The following is a 19,123-nucleotide window of genomic DNA, read 5'->3' as shown; positions in this document are numbered from 1 at the left end:
ATTAGTAACTGAAGTTTTTCTGAAAATAGGAAGACAAATGCACATCACCACCCCAGCTTCTCTGAAAACACACGTAACACATACACACTCCTGCACAGACTCTAATTCCCAAAGTCCAGGTCAAGAGACACAAATGGCTTCCTCCGAAACCATAGCCATGCCACAGGTAAGTTAACAGCTATTAAATCTATTTTCAGAGGATTCTAAAAACTTCAACAAGAAAGCCATTCTAAGTCACTGTGCCTGCCATCAGTTCAAAGGTGAGGAGGGAAGCATCCTTGGGTCAGATCAGGTGAAGATGGGTACAGAAGGCGCCCCTGAACTTAGGGGAAAGCTGGCAGACCACACCAACAACAATAAACTAAGAATCAAGGCTGCAGCAGCTCTTCGCCCGTAGAAGCAGCCCCCCACCCGGCCCAGAGGGTGGGGGCCGGGAGACAGCAGGAGGGCCGTCAGCCCCGAAGCAGCCGTGGAAGGACTCTGTCTCCGCTTCGCAGATGCAAGCGTCAGCGCCAGCGGTGAGGCGGACAGTCCGTCCCTCTTCAGGGTGGACCCAGGACTGGGGTCCGAGTCTCCAGGAGCCGTTTCCTCCGACCCCACCGCAGGGCCTTTCTCATGAAACTTGCCCTGTCCTTCCCCTTCCAGTTAGCGCGTGCCCACAGCCCTCATCACCCCCTTTCTGCCAGCCCTTGAGTACGACCCCAGTCTCTATCTAGTTTGTATTTCGCCCAAAGGTAAAAACAGAAACATAAGGGAACACAGACTTAAAAGATAGAAGACACTTCCCAACCAATCTATTATGTAGACCTTTATTTGTATCCTGATTTGCATAATAATACTATAAAAGAAATATATTATGACACTTATGGGACAACCTGAAATGTGAACATTAACTAGATATGTGATGACATTAAAGAATTTACTGTTAATTTTTTCTAGGTATGAAAATGGTATTTTTTTAAGTCCTTCTTTTTTAGAGATACATACTGAAATATTTATAGATATGAAAGCAGCTGTGCAATCAGACGGGACCATGGGGGAGGTCATCGTACCACTTGACTACTTCTTGGGTACTTGATATTTTCCAAAATAAAAATTTTAACAATGGAAAAAGAAAAAACAACGAAATACTACTCTACAACCTCCAGAATCACTAAAACTAAAAAGACTGACAATATCAAGAGTTGGTAAGGATGCAGAACAAAAGGAAAGCTTACACTGCTGGTGGGAGTATAAGTTGGTTTAGAAACAACATGGTATTTATTATCTCCTAAAGTTGAACACATGAATACCTGTGACCCTGCAGTTCAACTCTGAGGTATATACCCAAGAGGCCTGAGTGCACATGTGCACCAAGGGACACAGCCAGCAACAGTCACGCGGCATCATTCTTAGTTGCCAAACACTGGGAAAACTCCCATGTCTACCTGCAGTGGGAGAGGTAACTGCACTGTGGTGTATTCAGACAATAGAATATCATGGAGCAATGAGAAACGATTATGGCTACCCGCAGCCATAGGGCTGAATCTCAAAAATGGAAGGATAGATGGAACCATACAGATGCTCTGGGGTATTGGCAATAATCTCTTTCTTGATTGGGTGCTGGTTTCATGGGTTTTCAATTTATAATAATCCACCGAGGTATACATTAATGTTCCGTGCACTCTTCTGTATTTATGCGCCAAACTACCAAGTCACTTTAAAAAGAAATACCTAAGTAAATAATACCAGTGGGCCCGGGCAAAAGAGGAACACTGCTGGCTTAAGTTGAGGGAGGGCTGCTCCAAACCTCTACTGGACCCAGTCACAGGTCTCACCCTGCAGACTCACCTGAGAGCGTCTACAGTTCCTCCCTCCTCGACTGCACTCAGACCATTTGCCTCCGAATCTCAAGGGCTGGGACCCTGTCAGCTTTAGGAGTTTAAAGCCCCCCCAATGATTCCAATGCACAGCCCCAGCTGAGAGACACTCATCTGAAGAATGAGTGAAGAACTCTGTTCTGCTCAGGACGTGGAGCCGTACACTGCTCTGAGGGTGGGAAGCCCCGTAATGGTTTGGGTGCCCTCACCACCAAGCCGCCTCGGTCCTAACAGGGAAATACCCCAGCGGCACAGGGGAACACCGCCCATGGTTCAGACACTCTCAGTCCCTTCCCACCTTCAAACCTGGTCATTATCTTATCACTGGGTTGTTTGCCTTCTTTCCCCAGAAACCCAATCAGGACAAAGACTCTCAGATATTAAAGTTAAGGAAAAGTTTGACTCTACCTTCCTTTAATCTGATCAGCTACAAATGGAAGTCTTGGAATAGTCCCAAAAGAGAGGCTGCATTTCATTTCTACCGTACCTAATGCTTAGTTCCTGAATATCAAGACAAAAATTTTCCAAACAACATGAATTGTGACAACAGAAGATTCTGACAAAATTGGAAATTGCTGTACTTTTAAAATTAACTTTGATTTTTTTTTTAAATCAAAACTTTTATATCCCACATAGATAAGTTCCTTCAAATGGAATGCTTCCCTCTATTTACTGGTAGACGACTGTAACATGAAATTCCTTGAGTAGGGGAAGAAAGGCATTCCCGTCTCTCACTAGTCCCCATATTTGTTTAGAAGTTGCTCTGTGCTGACAAGCAGGCAGGGGATGTGGGTGACGGACAATGAAACCGGCTGTTAGCCAGGAAAAGGGTCGGGCTGGCGCTATCTCCGGCAATGACATCGTGAACGACACAGGTTTCATCTGCTGGCTCAGGTTTCTAAATCCCTGACAGGGACCTTCATCACGTCAAGGAAACAGCACAGACTCCTTGCTTTTTATTTCTGGTCAGCTTACCACTTCCTCCCCACCCCCTCTGCCACTTCACAGGAATTCAAAGGCAGAGGAAGATGGGCAGGGTTCCTTTTTGAAGACAGTCAATGGCCTGTCTTTTTATTCTGTGTCAGGATCAAGAAATTTCTCTTCACCTTGCTGCCATCAAAAGAACTGCATTGTCTCGTCCCCTCAAAAATGGCAAATCACAAATCAGAATCCCAGGAAATTTATCTCTATTTTTTCAAGTTTTAAAGCATTTAAGTTAACTTTAATCAACCCAAACATATGCATTCATGTAAAGGTGAGTTTTGTCATCTTTTATCAATGTCAGAAAAAAAAATACATATACATATATATTTATATATATATATATATATGTGTGTTTTTTTAAATTTTTGGCTGCGTTGGGTCTTCGCTGCTGCGTGCAGGCTTTCTCTAGTTGCGGTGAGCGGGGGCCACCCTTCATCGCGGTGCGTGGGCCTCCCACTGCAGTGGCCTCTCTGGTTGAGGAGCATGGGCTCCATGCACGCGGGCTTCAGTAGTTGTGGCACATAGGCTCAGTAGTTGTGGTTCGCAGACTCCAGAGCACAGGCTCAGTAGCTGTGGCGCACGGGCTTAGCTGCTCCGCGGCATGTGGGATCTTCCCGGACCAGGGCTCGAACCCGTGTCCCCTGCATTGGCAGGCGGATTCTCAACCACTGCGTCACTAGGGAAGCCCCTTACCTTGTTTTGACAACAACTCAGCAAGTATATCCTAGATATAGACACTCATGTGTGCATTAAATATTTTTTCATAGCTTAACAGGAATAAGCTATGTCTACAAGTAGGTCTGAGGGAAACTAAGATTTCCCCAGAACTAGACCAGCAGGAATGGGGCCAGGAGAATGTCCCAGAAGTCCCGGCTGGCAAGAGGTACAAATTCAGGAGAGCGGCCATTTTCTGCTCGCAGCACATGGTCAGAGCACGGGCTCCAGAGGCAGACAGGTGTAGGGTCAGACTGCAGGGCCGCTGCTACTTACTAGCTGGGTCACAGTAGGCAAGTTATTTAACTTTATGAGACTGTTTCATCAGATGCAAAATGCAGACTGAGAATTTCCTCTTGGGGAGTGAAAGGCCACAGTCAGTGGCGGGCCTGGCACGTCACAGGCAGTCAGTACAGCAGCTCCAGGCCCTGCACGGTTGGCACCACAGCCTTGAAGCTCCACCGTCCCACATGGTTTCCTCGCTCGCTGACCGGCTCAGCATGCAGGCCGGGCGTTCTGACAGCACGACACACAGTGCTGTTGGCTTACGTCCAGAACTTTTTCAGTGGACTGTCATCTCTAAAAGCACAGTAGGGCTGCCAGGAAAATCTACTTTGTCAGATGAAGAACCCCAGCCCCACAGCTGGGCCCACATTTGCTGGTTGCTAAAGCACTTCCATTGGAAAAGCTGGGTTTTTGTTTTGTTTGCAAAGATAACACTAATGGCACCAAAAGAAAAACAGCAGTGCCATGAATACAAGTCCTAGAGGCATTTTCACAAGGAAGAGGCAAGTGAGGACAAGCCTCGGACAGGCATGGACAGGGCATTAGGTGCAGATGGGTACTGGGCGCAGGCAGGGTACTCACCAATGGCCCTGCGGAAGTTCTCCATCAGCACTTCTGTCTTCTTGATCTCCGTAGAGTAAACTTCACTCCCCACCATCGGGCAGAAAGGGACCTTACTACCCAGCTCCTGAGCAATAGCCAGAGCTAGAGCTGTCTACAGAAGAAAACAAAGGAAATGCACTTGTTTCACATTCTTCAAATATACTTCAGGAACATATGCTATAAAAAAATTATTAACTAGGAACTGAAATTCTAGCCCTTTAGTTTTAATAGAGTTTGCATGTTTCACAATAAACGTTTAATGACTTTTGTGGACAGTCAATTTCTAGCATGATGGTCCCTGTCATCACAACAGTTGTCACGACTGAGACTTGGCCAGTCCAGTTCGCGATGTTTCACATGCCCCTCCCACTCACCCTACAAAGTGGACACCACTACTCTCCCCATTTCACAAATGAGGAAGCTGAGACACAGATTAAATAACACGTCCTCGGTACCATAATCTAGAAAATGGCACAGTGGAACCTTGAAGTCTGACAGCAGGGTTCCAGAGATCAGATTCCCATCAGAATAGTCAGTATAGTCTTCCAAAACTGTTCCCTCAGTGTCAAAACAGGGTTCTGACCTCGTCGCAGTAGAACAGCACCACTGGGTCTTTGAGATACTGCTTTCTGTCTTTACAGACACAGCAAGGCACCAACTTACAACCCATTAGAAATCAATAATCAAGGAACAACTGACAGGATGTTCACTTTATGCTGAGTGGCCCCGCAAACCATGAAGAATGACACACAAGCTAGGATTCTGAAGCTATGAGCTGGTGAAGTTACACGTGAACATGCCCTAATAAACTACAAACTGACCTTTGCTAAGATAACTACTGTTGGCAGATGCTGAAGAGACGAAGACTAACCGATGTATGGTCAAAGAGCAAGTATGAAAAGCCAGTGCCTTAAAGCTGGTGCAGGACGGGGAAAGACCACGGCCTTTTAATACCGTTTTCACCTTTCCTCAACTTTGACACGAGAGCCCAGGTAAGGTCCCCAAGGTGTACAGGCTAAGGAAGAGAACAAGGTTGCTACTGAAGGATGACATGGATCTCCGAGACAGTTTTAAAACTGGCTCAGTAAAGGTTCCTCTTCTGTTCACTGCACTTTTGGTGACAGTTTAATCTTCAGCGTGACCCTGGGTACATGGCAAATCTCTGGTGCCTGACTTCCTCATCTGTCAAATCAAAGTCCTGGGTTACATCACCAGTAGCAAACTGGTTGCCCACAGACTGCTCCTGTTTTGGCCTGCAGAGCCTCATGTGTGTTTTCTTTCTTTTTTGGCTGTGTTGGGTCTTCGTTGCTGTGCGCGGGCTTTCTCTAGTTGCGGCGAGCGGGGGCTGCTTTTCATTGTGGTGCGCGGGCTTCTCACTGCAGTGGCTTCTCTTGCTGCAGAGCATGGGCTGTAGAGCACAGGCTCAGTAGTCATGGCGCACAGGCTTAGTTGCTCTGTGGCATGTGGGATCTTCCCAGACCAGGGACTGAACCCATGTCCCCGGCATTGGCAGGCGGATTCTTAACCACTGCACCACCAGGGAAGTCCTCATGTATGTTTTTAAACTCAGTTGTTGCCCATTTTCTAACGCTGGGAAATTTCACATAAAAATACAATTATTTAGCTTCTTCTGAGAAGCAAGAAGGTCTGGCCACAGGAGGCCCCGTGACCACGTGGCAGCACTGGGAGTGGGCACGCGGGCAGCTGCCTCCCCAGCAAGGGCGCGTGCGGGCTCCCGGGCACTGCACTCAGCCCCACTGCCCGTCTGAGTCGGCATCTGAGTTTGTGCCCTCAGGGCTGATACCTCTAAAGCTGCATCCTCTGGTATCCTAAGAGCGAAGGGAAAATCTCTGGAGCGTAACGGGACAGGTAGCAGCATGCTGACACCAGGGCTCCCAGCAGGAGCCTCGGGCCGGCCACGCTCACCTTCTATCCCAACCCCGCCACCTCTCCAGTCACTCCTCCTCCTCTTCCCCTGTCGCTACAGGCCCCAACCCCCCTCCCGCAGCTGTGAACTCCAGAGACAGTGCTGCATCTGATTCAATGCAGACCCCCACCACTACCAAATACAGAAGAGATGATCGACATATCCCACTAAAATATGATAAATGCTTGGTTAAGAAATGCTTCAGGTGTGTCTAGTTTCCTCCACTTAAAGCTCCCAGAAGGCTGGCATACGATGTGGCTACTGTGCAGACTGTACCTACACCTACTACATAGGGCCGGGTGACGTGCACGAGGGATCCCACTGAACCCTCGTACCTACACCTACTACATAGGGCCGGGTGACGTGCACGAGGGATCCCACTGAACCCTCGTACCTACACCTACTATATAGGGCCGGGTGACGTGCACGAGGGATCCCACTGAACCCTCATACCTACACCTACTATATAGGGCCGGGTGACGTGCACGAGGGATCCCACTGAGCCCTCGTACCTACACCTACTATATAGGGCCGGGTGACGTGCACGAGGGATCCCACTGAGCCCTCCCAAGCAGCCTATGAACTTGATACTCTAGTTCACACTTTGTGAATCTAGAAACTGAAACTCAGAAACTTCCAGCTCCCCCAAAGTCAAACAGTTAGCAAGCAGAAGGGTCAGGATGAAAACCCCAATCTCCAAGACCTATTTCTGTGCCCACCCCCCACGCAAGTGGCACAAAAAAGAGGCTGTTGCCAAAAGATTAAAAAACCTACTTTGTTTTCAACTTCATCCGAACACCTTTTTCTAAAACCCAAACCCAAAGCCCCATTAAGAGTGTGCAGGCCTCAGGAGGGGAATGGCCATACCCTGAACAAGCACCACACTCCTGCCGGCCACTCAGTTAAGTTGTCTGAACCTTGAGGTCCATGGGTACAATGTTACAAAAGCACCAGAGACCGATGCTTCCAGCAAAGCGGCCACTAGAGCCACGGCCACTCCCTCCTGTTACAAAACATCTAGAGTAAGTAAGCAGTCATGATAGACCCAGAGTAGTAAACTATCATTGCAAGGTACTTTACTACTCTGAAAAGCTGGGCAGGTGTTTGACAGATGCCAGGAACCCCTGGATAAAAAGGAGCCTGGAAGGGCACACGTCAGTAGACAAGGTGGCCACAGAGAAAATCTCCAAGGGACAAAGACAAGCTTGTCCGTCTCACCGCAGCTCTGGCTGAGGAAGTCTCACGAGCAGGCTCTCAGACAGACGAAGGATTGGTCTCTACACTGCGTGATGGCCAGACAACCCAAGCCACAACATTTCCTTCATGTGCCCTGTGCTGGCAGCACAGCAGGGGCCCTCCCAAGTCCTCTCAGGAAGCACTCGGCCCTAATCAAGAGATCAGGGAAGCCTCAGATTTGATCAAACAGGAGTCCACAAGCAGATACAGGATACAAAATAAATAAGAAAGTATTTCACGGGGCTTCCCTGGTGGCCCAGTGGTTAAGAATCCGCCTGCCAATGCAGGGGACACGGGTTTGAGCCCTGGTCCAGGAAGAGCCCACATGCCGCAGAGCAACTAAGCCCGTGCGCCACAACTACTGAGCCTGTGCTCCAGAGGCTGTGAGCCACAACTACTGAGCCCGCAAGCCACAACTACTGAAGCTGCACGCCTGGAGCCTCTGCTCCGCAACAAGAGAAGCCACCACAATGAGAAGCACACGCACCGCAACGAAGTGTAGCCCCTGCTTGCCGCAACCAGAGAAAGCCCACATGCAGCAACAAAGACCCAACACAGCCAAAAATAAATAAATAAAATGAAAATAAATTTTAAAAAATTAAAAAAAAAAAAAGAAAGTATTTCACGAACAAGGAACAAGAGGCTATCAAAAACAGCCAGATTTTGGTACTTCCCTGGTGGCCCAGTGGTTAGGACTCCACGCTTCCATTGCAGGGGGCATGGGTTTGATCCCTGGTCAGGGAACTAAGATCCTGCAAGCTGCATGGCGCGGCCAAAACAAACAAACAAATAAATAAGCGAAAAACAGATTTTGAAGAAATGAAGAAATTAAAAATAATGAGTGGGGGAGGGAGGGGCTTCTTCATTACAAAAAAAAAAAAAGCAAGCTAACATATGTAGAGGATACGACAGATTTAGAAAATCACCATTTTGCAACCACCAAGGTGATAACTGATAAGGCAATGACCATCAGTGAATGCTACAGCCATAGGGTAAAAGGGTATTCAGGACATCTCAAAGTGTCACTTCCCAGATGATTATAAATTTCAGAGGGAACCAGTCCCCTCACAGTGGAACGTGGTGTCAGCCTCCTGTTGTGATGCAGGTTCCAGACACATCACCTGCATCGCGTTCTGCCAAAGGGCTGAATGTTTCAGACACAATCAGACAACCACTGGAGGAGAGCTGTAGGGTACTCTACAGAACAACTGTCTTGGGCTCTTCAAAAATGTCAGTGTCATAAAAGAAAACAAACCAAAAATGCAGGGGACGGGAACTATTCTCAATAAAGAAACTAAAGAGACAATAATGAATGCAATGTGTGATATGTGATTATAATTCAATTTAAAAATATAAAAAAATGAAAGAGCCACAAACTGAAATGACTTGGAGATATTTTAATATAAACTAGATATTAGCTAATTTTATTAGCAACATTACATTTCTTGGGTGGATGACAGTATCATGGGAACGACAGAGAAGGTCCCTTGCACTTACTTTCAAATGGTTCAGAAGTAACATAGAGAAAACACAAATCTCACAAAATATTTACACTTAGTTACCTATGAGTAGGGTACAGAGGGATTCATCAAACTGTTCTTTCCACTCTTTTGTAGGTTTCAAATTTTTCAAAATGGAAAATATTCAATGGACTGGATTAAAGAGTAGCTTCCTCACAGCTTACAAGACAGACTGGAAGAGAGGTCTAATGAAGCTACCCAGAACGCAGAAGAGTCAAAACAACAGCAAACATAAAAGAGGTTCAAAGACTAAGAAGACAAAATGAGAAGCTCCAGCCCAGGATTTCCCAGTCTTGGCACTGTGGGCATTTTGGGCTGGAGAACTCCTCTTGCAGGGGCTGCTCTGTGCTCTGCAGGGTGCCCTGCAAACCCCCCGGCCTCCACCCACAAGATGCCAGCAGCACTCCCGGCCCAACCAAGTGTGACAACCGAAAACGTCTCAGGACAGTGCCAAATGTTCCCCGGGGGGCAAACTCGGCCCAGGCAGAGGACCTCTGCAGTGGAACCTCACCTAGCTGGAGTTCCAGAAGAGAAGAGAGAGAACAGGGAAAGGCAGCATCTGAAGAGACAAAGGCTGACCAGTTCCCAGAACTTATTAGACACAATATGTACTCAGATCCACATCAAGCAGGATAAATGAAAATAAATCCACCCTTTGACATATCACAGTGAAACACCAAAACCAAAATATCCCAAAAACATCGAGAGAAAAGACAAAATCCTCAAAACCAGTCTTCTCAAAAGCAACACTAGAAGCCAAAAGGTAGCGAATATCACTGAGAGAAACAGTATTGAGAGGACACATCTGTCAACTGAATTATTATCCAGCATAAGTATCTTTCAAAACAAAGGCAACACAATAAATACAAACCTGACTTTGCCACCAACAAACTTCTATAAGGAACTTCTTAATGATGTACTTTAGGAAGGAAACGGAGGGAGAGCAAAGGTCTAAGATATGAGAAGGAATAGTAAGCAAATAAATGGTAAATACAGTGACAAGCAGAAAGGGAATTAAAGCTCACGTTTATACTTGTTCACAAATATAGCACTTCCTCCTCTACTGTTAGACACCAGTAAAAGACATACTATCAATTCAATCATATGACTTCAAAATGATAATTAGAGTCACCATCTTACAACTGCCACTTTCATAACTCCCTCAAACAGGCAGGGCCGTGCTACTGCTTCAGAAAGGCTAAGGGACCTGCCCGGGGTCTCAGCACCAGAGCTGGAACCCCTTTCTTTACACAATGACTCCCCCAGGCTCCTCCTCTCCTGCACCAAGCAGCCCTCCTGAAGAACAAGCAGGGCCCAGACTGGGGGCTCTAGTGCGTTTCAAGCACCCAGCCAAGCCCCTCACAGATCCCACAAGTTGTCCTGCACCCTCGGCCTGGAAGGTCCTTTTCTTCCCTGCAAAGTCAAATGCCAAGCTTCAACCCCTCCAGCCACACCAGCCCCAGTGTCACCTCCTGCTGCGATTCCAGCTGCATTTAAGATCAGGCGATGCCTCGCAGCTTAGTGCTCAGCTGGAGTTTTCCGTGCTGCCATGGTATCCTCTCTGCCCTGGAGAGACTGTAAGGCCCTTGGAGATAAAGATCACGTCTCTAATTCTTTTTTCCTTTTTCTTCCCATCTCTCACACAGCCAGAATAGTGCTGGGTCAAGTTAGCATTTGGAAAATTGCTTGCTGACTGGTTTTCTTTCCCCCTCAAGTACGATGTCACTCCCAAGATTTTATGAAGCCCTAGGCCAACAGAAATGTATTTCCAGAGCAAAGGAGACTTGAAGGAGATAAAAGACAAATTACAGAGACAATGAGACACTTCTGAGGACTTCACTCTCTTTTCTCTGGAGGTCAGCCAGGGTAATTTGAATTTTAGAAGCATGGATTTTAGATACTCAACTGTATTATTGCACGTCGGTTTTAAAAACATACGTATAACCAATTTAGCTAAACAAAGACCAGTTAAGACACAAATTGAATTTGGCTTAGACGTTAAGATCATCCTCTTGGGTAGATTTTAAAAAATGAGAGAAAATGAGTACCTTGCCAGTTCCAGGAGGCCCTGCCAACAAGACAGCTCTTCCAGCCATTTTCTTGCTTTTGATTAATTCCACTATCACACCACATGCCTAGACACCACAATAGAAAGAAATAATAAATCAATATTAAAATGTTTCACAGGAGGAAAAAGTCCAGTGTCTGGTCCACACAACTCAGACTCATCGAGTGCCAGGACACCATAGGCGCTGTTCTAGGTGCCAGAGGCAGTAGAGGGCCATGGAGCTCATGTCCTAGTGGAGGAGACATACAAACACAGAATCTCTACTATGAAGAAAAAAGGGCAACAAACGAGCAAGTGGCTGGGGGCAGAGGTTACTCTATAATAAAGAGTGATCTGGGAAGGCTTCTTTGACATTATATTTGATATACAAAGCTGCAGGCAGGGCAGGAGTCAGTGTTCCAGGCAAAGGAAACAATAAAGTCAAAATACAGTCCTGAGCTTGGCATGTCCAAGGGACAGAAAAGCTGTGCTGACCAGAGTTCAGAAAACAAGCAGACCGGGAAGATGGGGTGGTGGAGGCAGGAGAGGCAGCACCCAGAACAGAATTTCCAGTCCATAGTAAAGTTTGGATTTTATTCTACGTGTAGTGGGAAGCCAAGGAAAAGCCTTAGGCCACATGTCATGTTCTGAAAATTTGTTTTTAAAGGATCTTGATGGCTGCTATGTGGAGAACGGACAGGAGGGGTACAAATGGGAGCACTGGCATATACTCCAGGGGCCCACACACCTCAAAATTGGAAACAAGACTGTGTGTATATGTTCAAATGTGCATTTTTCCAGGGAGGGGTCACAGCTTTCATCAGATGCCCAAATTAACCCACTAAGGGCTAAGAATCAATGACATATTCTACTAGTTGGCCATCAGCTAGCTATCCCAGAATGCTGTAAGCAAATGCTGCACGTGAGGTTTAACCTACGGCATCCTAAGATCCAAGGAATGCCCTTCAAATCCTCAAGATTAAATTACTTGTTTGTTCGTATATTTTAAATATTCTGAGTATTAAGCCATTTACAGCATATATTATATATAGACAGGTATGTACATTATATACATACAGCATGTATTTTGCATACACATACACGTATATACAGTTGACCCATGAACCCGTGAAGTTAGGGGCGCCCAACCTCCACGCAGGCGAAAATCAGCGCTTAACTATACAGTCAGCCCTCCATATCTGTGGTTCAGCAGCCCTGGATTCAACCAACTGGGGGTCATGTTGCACCCTAATACGTATTTATTGAAAGAAATCTGCGAATAAGTGGACCCGTGCAGTTCAAACCCATGTTGTTCAAGAGTTGACTGCATACTGATACGTGTGTGTATATATGTTTAGAAATTCCATAAATGGGTTCCTGGTTTTATGTATTTTAGAATATTTAACTCTAAAGGAGTAAGGCTGAGAAAGTCACACTCCTTAAACACCTAATCTCAAGGTTTCTCACACTGATCTAAAAACCTAAAGCACAGCTGTCTCCAAGGTGCACCGTCCTTGCCTCAGGGCAGGCCCACAGCTCCCCTCCCTGGGTGGTACCTTGTGGACAGGGTCTTGTGAGCGCATCTTATCTCCTCTCCCGCTTTTCCCCACGGACTATGGAGACGTACCTTGGTCCCACACTTAGCCCCTCAAAAACATGGGTTCAAGGAATGCATGTGGATGTGCCCTACTCCATTTCTGGCTCAGCGGGAAAAGCACAGTACACTTCACAGAGCCTAGAAGATATTCTTCAGATGCTGCATTTCTAAAAAGACAGAAGAGCCATTATGGTCTTTCCACAGTAACCTCTGATATCATAATCCTCAGCACTGGAACTCTTTGGGCAACTCAAAAGAGGTAGAAGAGCCTTTGCCAACCTTGGCTACGTACTCTTATTCACACACTTCCTCCTCCATTTAATCTTCTTCCATTTAGGCTCCTTCTCTCCAGTGAGACATGTCCAGTGAATTCCAAAATTTAAAAAGTATGAACTGGAAGGGCCTTTAAAAGATGACCTAGTCTAACTCTCATTTTTCAGATGAGGACATTAAACATCAAGGAGGCTGCTAATGTGACCAGACTCAAACAAGGACCTGGTAGCAGAGGTGGGATGCCCAATAATTCAGTACGTAAATTCTGAGTCCCTATAATGAGTCAAGTTCTGGCTATATAATACTACCCGGTCTCTATCCTTGGGAAGCTCATATTCGTATGGAGGTACACAGCGTCAGAGTTAAGAGTATGGATTCTGGAGTCAGATAGACTTGGGTTTAAATCCTGGCTCTACCAATTACCAGCCGAGTACCCTTAGATCCATAACCTAACCTCTAGGAACCACAGTTTCCTCATCTGAAAACAGAGTTCATAGCATAGTGGCACAAAGGCTAAAGGGTTTATGGTAAAGTATACTAATGTCTACAACTTACTTTGAAATGCAAAAGCAGATTGCTAGATGGATAAATGAGCAGATAGAAGACAAAGCAACAGAGTAAAATGTTACTTGTAGAATTCAGGCACACAGGTACGCCCTACACAAGTCTTTCAACTTTTTGGTATGTCTGAAAAGTGTCATAACAAAGTGGAGGAAAACAAAAAGACAATGGAAACGGAGCTGCTTAGCACAGCGCTCGGCACATGAAAAGTCCTCAACAATGTCAGCTACTTGCAGAGACAGGCCCTCCGAGAGCAGAAGCTGGATAAAGAGAAATTTCAAAGTCACCTTGGCCCTGTCACTATTTCCTCTCTGGAAACGTTATGTTCCAAATGGAAACCAGAGGCTTCTCTTTGGCCCTTTCTATTAGCACAATCAGGCTAGGAGGCAAGAGGCTTACCCAGGAGTTCTGTAGCTGCCGAGCCACCGCAGGGGCGGAGGGGCAAAATGGGCTGACGTTAGGGCTGAGGGGGGCCCGAGGGGGGCGGTCCTACCACAGAGCGCGCTGCTTCAGGAGTCAGGGGCACACAGGCACAAACTCCAGCATTACTATTACTCAACTGGGTGGCAAGCGGATGGGTGAAGTGACCTCTCCCACCCTTAATGTTCTCATCAAAAAAAAAATACACACACACACACACACACACACACACAAAGAGCCTGAACAGTTTTATGATGATAATGCGGGCGAAGGCACTTGGCACCAGCATCACTTAGTACAAGTGGGCTTAACTGGAATGTTCACAAAGGCCTCTGTACCTGCCACTTGCTCAAGCGGATCACCTCCCGACTTTAAAAGCCCCAGAGCCTCCCACTGCGCTCACGGCAACTCAAACGCCGTGCCCGGGCCCGCAGAGCCCCGCAGGAACTGATCCCCGAAGTCTAATAACGGCCCTTCTGTTCAGCGGTTTAAACGCTTGTGTCTGAAACGCGAGCTCCCGGAGAGCAGGGACCTGGCCCATCTTCTCCCCGCCGACCCCCGTGCCGCGCGGACGGCCTGGCCCAGAGCGGCGGTCAGTCAGGACTCGCGGCCAGGCGCGAGGCCGCGGGGTCGTCGCCGCGCCCCGGGACGTCCTCCCCACGCCCCACCCCCAGGCCAGGTCCGCGCCGCCCGGGCCCACCTCAGCCCCGTCCCCGCCTCGGTCTCCCCCTCAGTTCAGTCCCCCCGCCTCAGCCCCCGCGCCGCCGCCACACCTCGCGCGCGTTCTCCTGGCCCACGAGCCCCGAGGCCGCCTGCTTGGCCAGGCCACTCTCGTCCAGCCCCAGCCCCTTCACGTGGCTGTGGGAGGCGATGCGCTGCGTCTTGGTAGTGCTCTTCACCTCCTCGATCTTCATCCTGCGCACCTGGAGCCCGAGCGCCCGCTCAGCCCTAGCAGCGCGCAGCCGGTTACCACGCGGCCGTTACCAGGCGGCTGGTCCGGGCCCGCCTCGGTCAGCTCCTCATTGGCCGCGGCGGGAACGCTTCAGCGCCCCATTGGCTCCTGGCTGTGCCCGTCGCGGCTGCCGGGGAGGCTCCGCCCACCCGCTTCCGGCTGTGTCCCGAGGTTGGCTTCCCCCGCGGCCGGCGCTTCCTGCCCGGGTGGGCCCGAAAGGGCCGCTGCGCCCCAGTGAGGGCCCGAGTCCCGCTCTTCACGGCGCCTTCGCGTCCTTGACCGCATTCGAATGGATGCCCTTTTGCGGAGCTCAAGTTCGACCTCGGTGTTGGATATGAAGAGACAGGTTTAGAACTTAAGCTTCGACTTGCGCCCACTAAGCAGTTTTCTGACTCCCACGCCTTTCATCTCCCTGGGGATGCCGTGCTCAGCATCCTCCTTGGGATTGTCTTCCTCTGCTTCTCCTCGCCTCCACCTCTCCCTTTACTTAGATTAAGTTGGCTGTGGATGACGTTTAGTGCAATTCCTAATGCAGATAAAGATGCGGGCTAAAAGAGGCCCACTAACTTACGAAGAACGCACAGCAAGTAATCAGAAGAGTTGGAACTCCACCTGAGGACTTCAGGCTTTGCAGCCGGTGTAAACCTCATCCCATCCCACGACCTCAGATGAGACAATTAGCCAACGGCTGTGTCCTGTCCGGTTCCATGATGATATTAACACTCCCCCGAAAAGTGTACTCTTTCCATCCACCCAGTCATTCCACAAACATTTGTTAGCACCTGCTGTGAGCCAGACACTACAATGCACTAGGATGCAGACACAAAATACAAAATCTCCAGCCTTGACAAGCTCAGTCCTTAGTTGGGAAACTTGTAACATGAGGTGTGCCAAAGCAGGTACACCCACGTGGTGTGCAAGCCCAGAGCAGGGCCATCTGGAACAGCTGGAGAGCCAAGGAAGGCACCATGAGGTGGTAACGCCTGGACCGATCCCTGACAGAAGGATAACATCCTCGGAAGCAGACGGTATGTCACCATTTCACAGACGAGTGGACTCAGGTCCAGAGAAAGGGAGGGACTGGCCCAGAACTCAGGGGAGCTTGCATTAGGGTTGAGACAGACCTGAAGTCAAATCCAGTTGCAGGAGTTCCTGACTCTCACATCTCCTTGTACTTCTCCATCATAACTTTTGAGTCTAGGTTTCCGATTACTTTCAAGACTATCAGGTCAATGTTAGTCTCTCCCACTAAATGGCAGGCATTAAGAAAGTGTAGACCACATCTGTGTTCATCATTTTAACCCCAGTGTCTCCATACAGCCTGGCTCACAGTTAAGACTTCTTATAAATTCAGTAGGGTTCTGGACCCTCACATACACACAAAATCATGCAGTTTTGCTGCACGTATTTTACACAGCATATCTTATGGGACTTGATAATGGTTTCTGTCAGTGAATGGAACCTTTTGCCCCCCCCCCTCCACCAGAGCTGCTACATTTTTTTCCTGCTAAAGAACTGTTCAAACATCTGATCCAGCCTAGCATTCTCTTTTTACAGGTGAGGAAACTGAGGCCCTAAAAGGGGATGGAGTTTGTCCAAGATCACAAATTGAGCAAATGCCTTTCCCAGGCCTAGACCCCAGGTCCAGTGTGCAAAGAAGCTGGGCCTGGCTGCAGAGCCAGGCAGATCCTTTCATTTCAACAGAAGATGATGCAGCAGGCCAGTGTCCAAAGTGTGCCAGGTGCATGAAGGTAGGTGAGGCCCATAGCAGTGGACAGGGGTTATTATGCCTGCCCAGCACCCTTCCTACCTCTTCTGGCCACCTTCACTCTAATTTTCTCTCGAGAACCACCCTTCCCCCGCTTGGCATCTAGGCAGTTTAGATGGGTTGACCCTCCCCCCCCAGCTTTATTTCAGGAATGGACACAGGACCCTGGCCTGGCCTATCAAAGTATCCCCTCCTCCCTAGAATGGTGATTGGTTCAGAAATGTGAGCGGACAGTCCAATGACAATCAGACCTGCACTTTTACTGGAAATATCAGGAAAGAAAGAGACTTGGGTCCTAGGTTTCCAGATCATCTTTGCCACTTCATGGGAAGACTCTGTCTGAGAACGAAGCCAGCACAAAGGAAAGGAAAGCTGGCAGATTCCTGATGAAATCCTTTACGTTCCCAGATCCAGCTTTGCCCTACTTGGCAGTGTAAATGGCACTGCCATTGGGGCTTAAGATAACTTGAGTTAGTGTTCCACCCATGGGTTTGCGCAGTGACACACATACAAGGAATGGAGTGGACAGCTGCATCCCAGCTTGTGCTGTGGACAACCCCAGACCTGCCTGCTCTCTCACTCTCGCTCCCATGAGCCTTGCTCTTTCACCTCCAGGCCCTTGACCCCTCTTTTCTCCAGTCCAAGCTTGATCATCTCAGCCACTTGGTTCCCAGCGCTTCTGCTCCCTCCTTGCTTTGACTTCTTTCACACCTGACCTTTGAGCCCACAAGCCCAGGTCAGGCCTGCCTCTGCCTTCTCCAACATCTTGAGAAGGCTGCTGCATGTGGAGGGGGGCAATGACCCAGGGGCCCCGTGGAGCCACACGTTGTCATGGTCTCCAGGCTCAGCTGAGTGCTGAGAGAGTATCCTAACTAACAGGACATTTAATAATGGTCTGCAGTAATCAAACAGCGTGGCACTGGCATAAGGATAGACGTATACACCAATGGAATAGAATAGAGCCCAGAAATAAACCCTCAGTATATCAGCAAGGGTGCCAAGACCATTCAAAGGGGAAAGAGCTGAAACTTAATTCTTTTTTTTTTTTTTTTTTTGGCATGCCATGTGGCATGTGGGATCTTAGTTCCCCAACCAGGGATCGAACCTGCGCCCCCTGCAGTGGAAGCGTGGAATCTTAACCACTGGACCGCCAGGGAAGTCCAGTAATTAAGTCTTGATTTGGTGGCTTGAGGCTTAGCATAAGCCACTGCATTTTGGGCCCACTGTCTTATTTTTAACAATTTCCTCCTTTTGACCAGTCTCTCAGCCTGAGAGATGCAATACATATTTAAGGCATTAGCGCTATTCCCAGCTACCACTCTGGAGGCCTTGCAGCTTCTGCTGACCCTCTGTGTGGTGCTCACAGGTTATGACGTCGGGTTCACGTTCTTTGTCAGTCTTTCCTTCGTTCTTTTTCTGATGTTTCAGTTGTAGGGAGATCATTTGCTTGGTGGTTAGTGGCTGCGAACATGCATTTAAAGCTTTTGAGAGAATACAACGCACTACAAAGATTATTACCATGATTACAAGCAGGATAATTCCCAGTGTCTGGGGTGCGCTTCAGAGCCATGGTCCCCAAGATCCAAACCAATCAGAATCAAAATCAAAGAAAGTCCCTGTTGAAGGGGTCCCCTTTTTAAGCTAATTGGCTTAGTCCCTGGTCTTATATTCCCACATTCTCACCCCCCTTTCTGAGTGTTGCCAACCTAATTGGCATGCTTGTTATTTCAGCCCCAGGCTGATTTCTGGGGACAGAAGGGACACCTTAGAGGTGGTACAAGACATAAAATTAAATAATGTTGCTGGCATCTTAGAGGTGGTACAAAGACATAAAATTAAATAAAGTTGATCCACATAGTGAGAACATTATTGCCTTTTTAATTCTAATTTAGTGAGTCTTAGGGGGTAGACTGTGACTTTAACCCCTTTCTAATGCTTGCTAATCTCTCTTTTTATTAAAGACCCTGATTCTGAGGTTGTTGTGGTTCCCAGCTATTTATGGCAAGTGATAATGTTTTTCTGTGTAAGGGAAATACTTTTATTTAAGTCAAACTTAAAGAAAAATATGAAGTTGTAGGTGGTACCTGGATAGTGCATAAATTATGAAGATGGCTCATATCACTGAGGTTGAAAAAAACCTGACATAAAACAAGGATCAGCTGGCAGCAAACAGAGGGCCTGAGCAAGTCACCTCTCCTGGTCCTCCTCCCTCTGCTGTAAAGCAGCAACAACAGCACCTCCTAGGATTATTGAAAGAATTCAGTGAGATCTTTTACAATGGGCTCAAGCACTGAGAGGGGCACAGAAAATGGCATCAGAGCTCTGGAACATAAAGACATGGGCTATTTCTCCCTTGGATATCTGCCTGCTGTGTGTG

The 19,123-nt window shown here is 47.9% G+C and overlaps 1 protein-coding gene across 4 annotated transcripts in view; it reads right to left on the bottom strand.

Annotated features, from left to right (window-relative positions):
- RUVBL1 (RuvB like AAA ATPase 1) overlaps positions 1–19,123 on the bottom strand; it is an 81,940-nt gene that overhangs the window by 19,069 nt on the left and 43,748 nt on the right. The window contains exons 1-3 of one of the 4 annotated variants that reach the window (XM_082414012.1): positions 14,800–15,030; positions 11,177–11,263; positions 4,425–4,557 (exon numbers count right to left, since the gene is read on the bottom strand). In XM_082414012.1, coding sequence (XP_082270138.1) covers positions 4,425–4,557; positions 11,177–11,263; positions 14,800–14,940 — 361 coding nt within the window. In that variant the 5' untranslated portion in view covers positions 14,941–15,030. Of the gene's footprint in view, positions 1–4,424; positions 4,558–11,176; positions 11,264–14,799; positions 15,032–19,123 lie in introns of those variants that run through there. The other 3 variants (XM_082414015.1, XM_082414014.1, XM_082414013.1) reach the window with 3 other exon arrangements.

The sequence above is a fragment of the Balaenoptera physalus genome (genome assembly GCF_965194825.1).
Source record: "Balaenoptera physalus genome assembly, chromosome: 11".
NCBI classification, from domain to species: domain Eukaryota; kingdom Metazoa; phylum Chordata; class Mammalia; order Artiodactyla; family Balaenopteridae; genus Balaenoptera; species Balaenoptera physalus.
The sequence above is the reverse complement of the archived record's forward strand: the minus strand, read 5'-3'. Positions and strand labels throughout refer to the sequence as shown.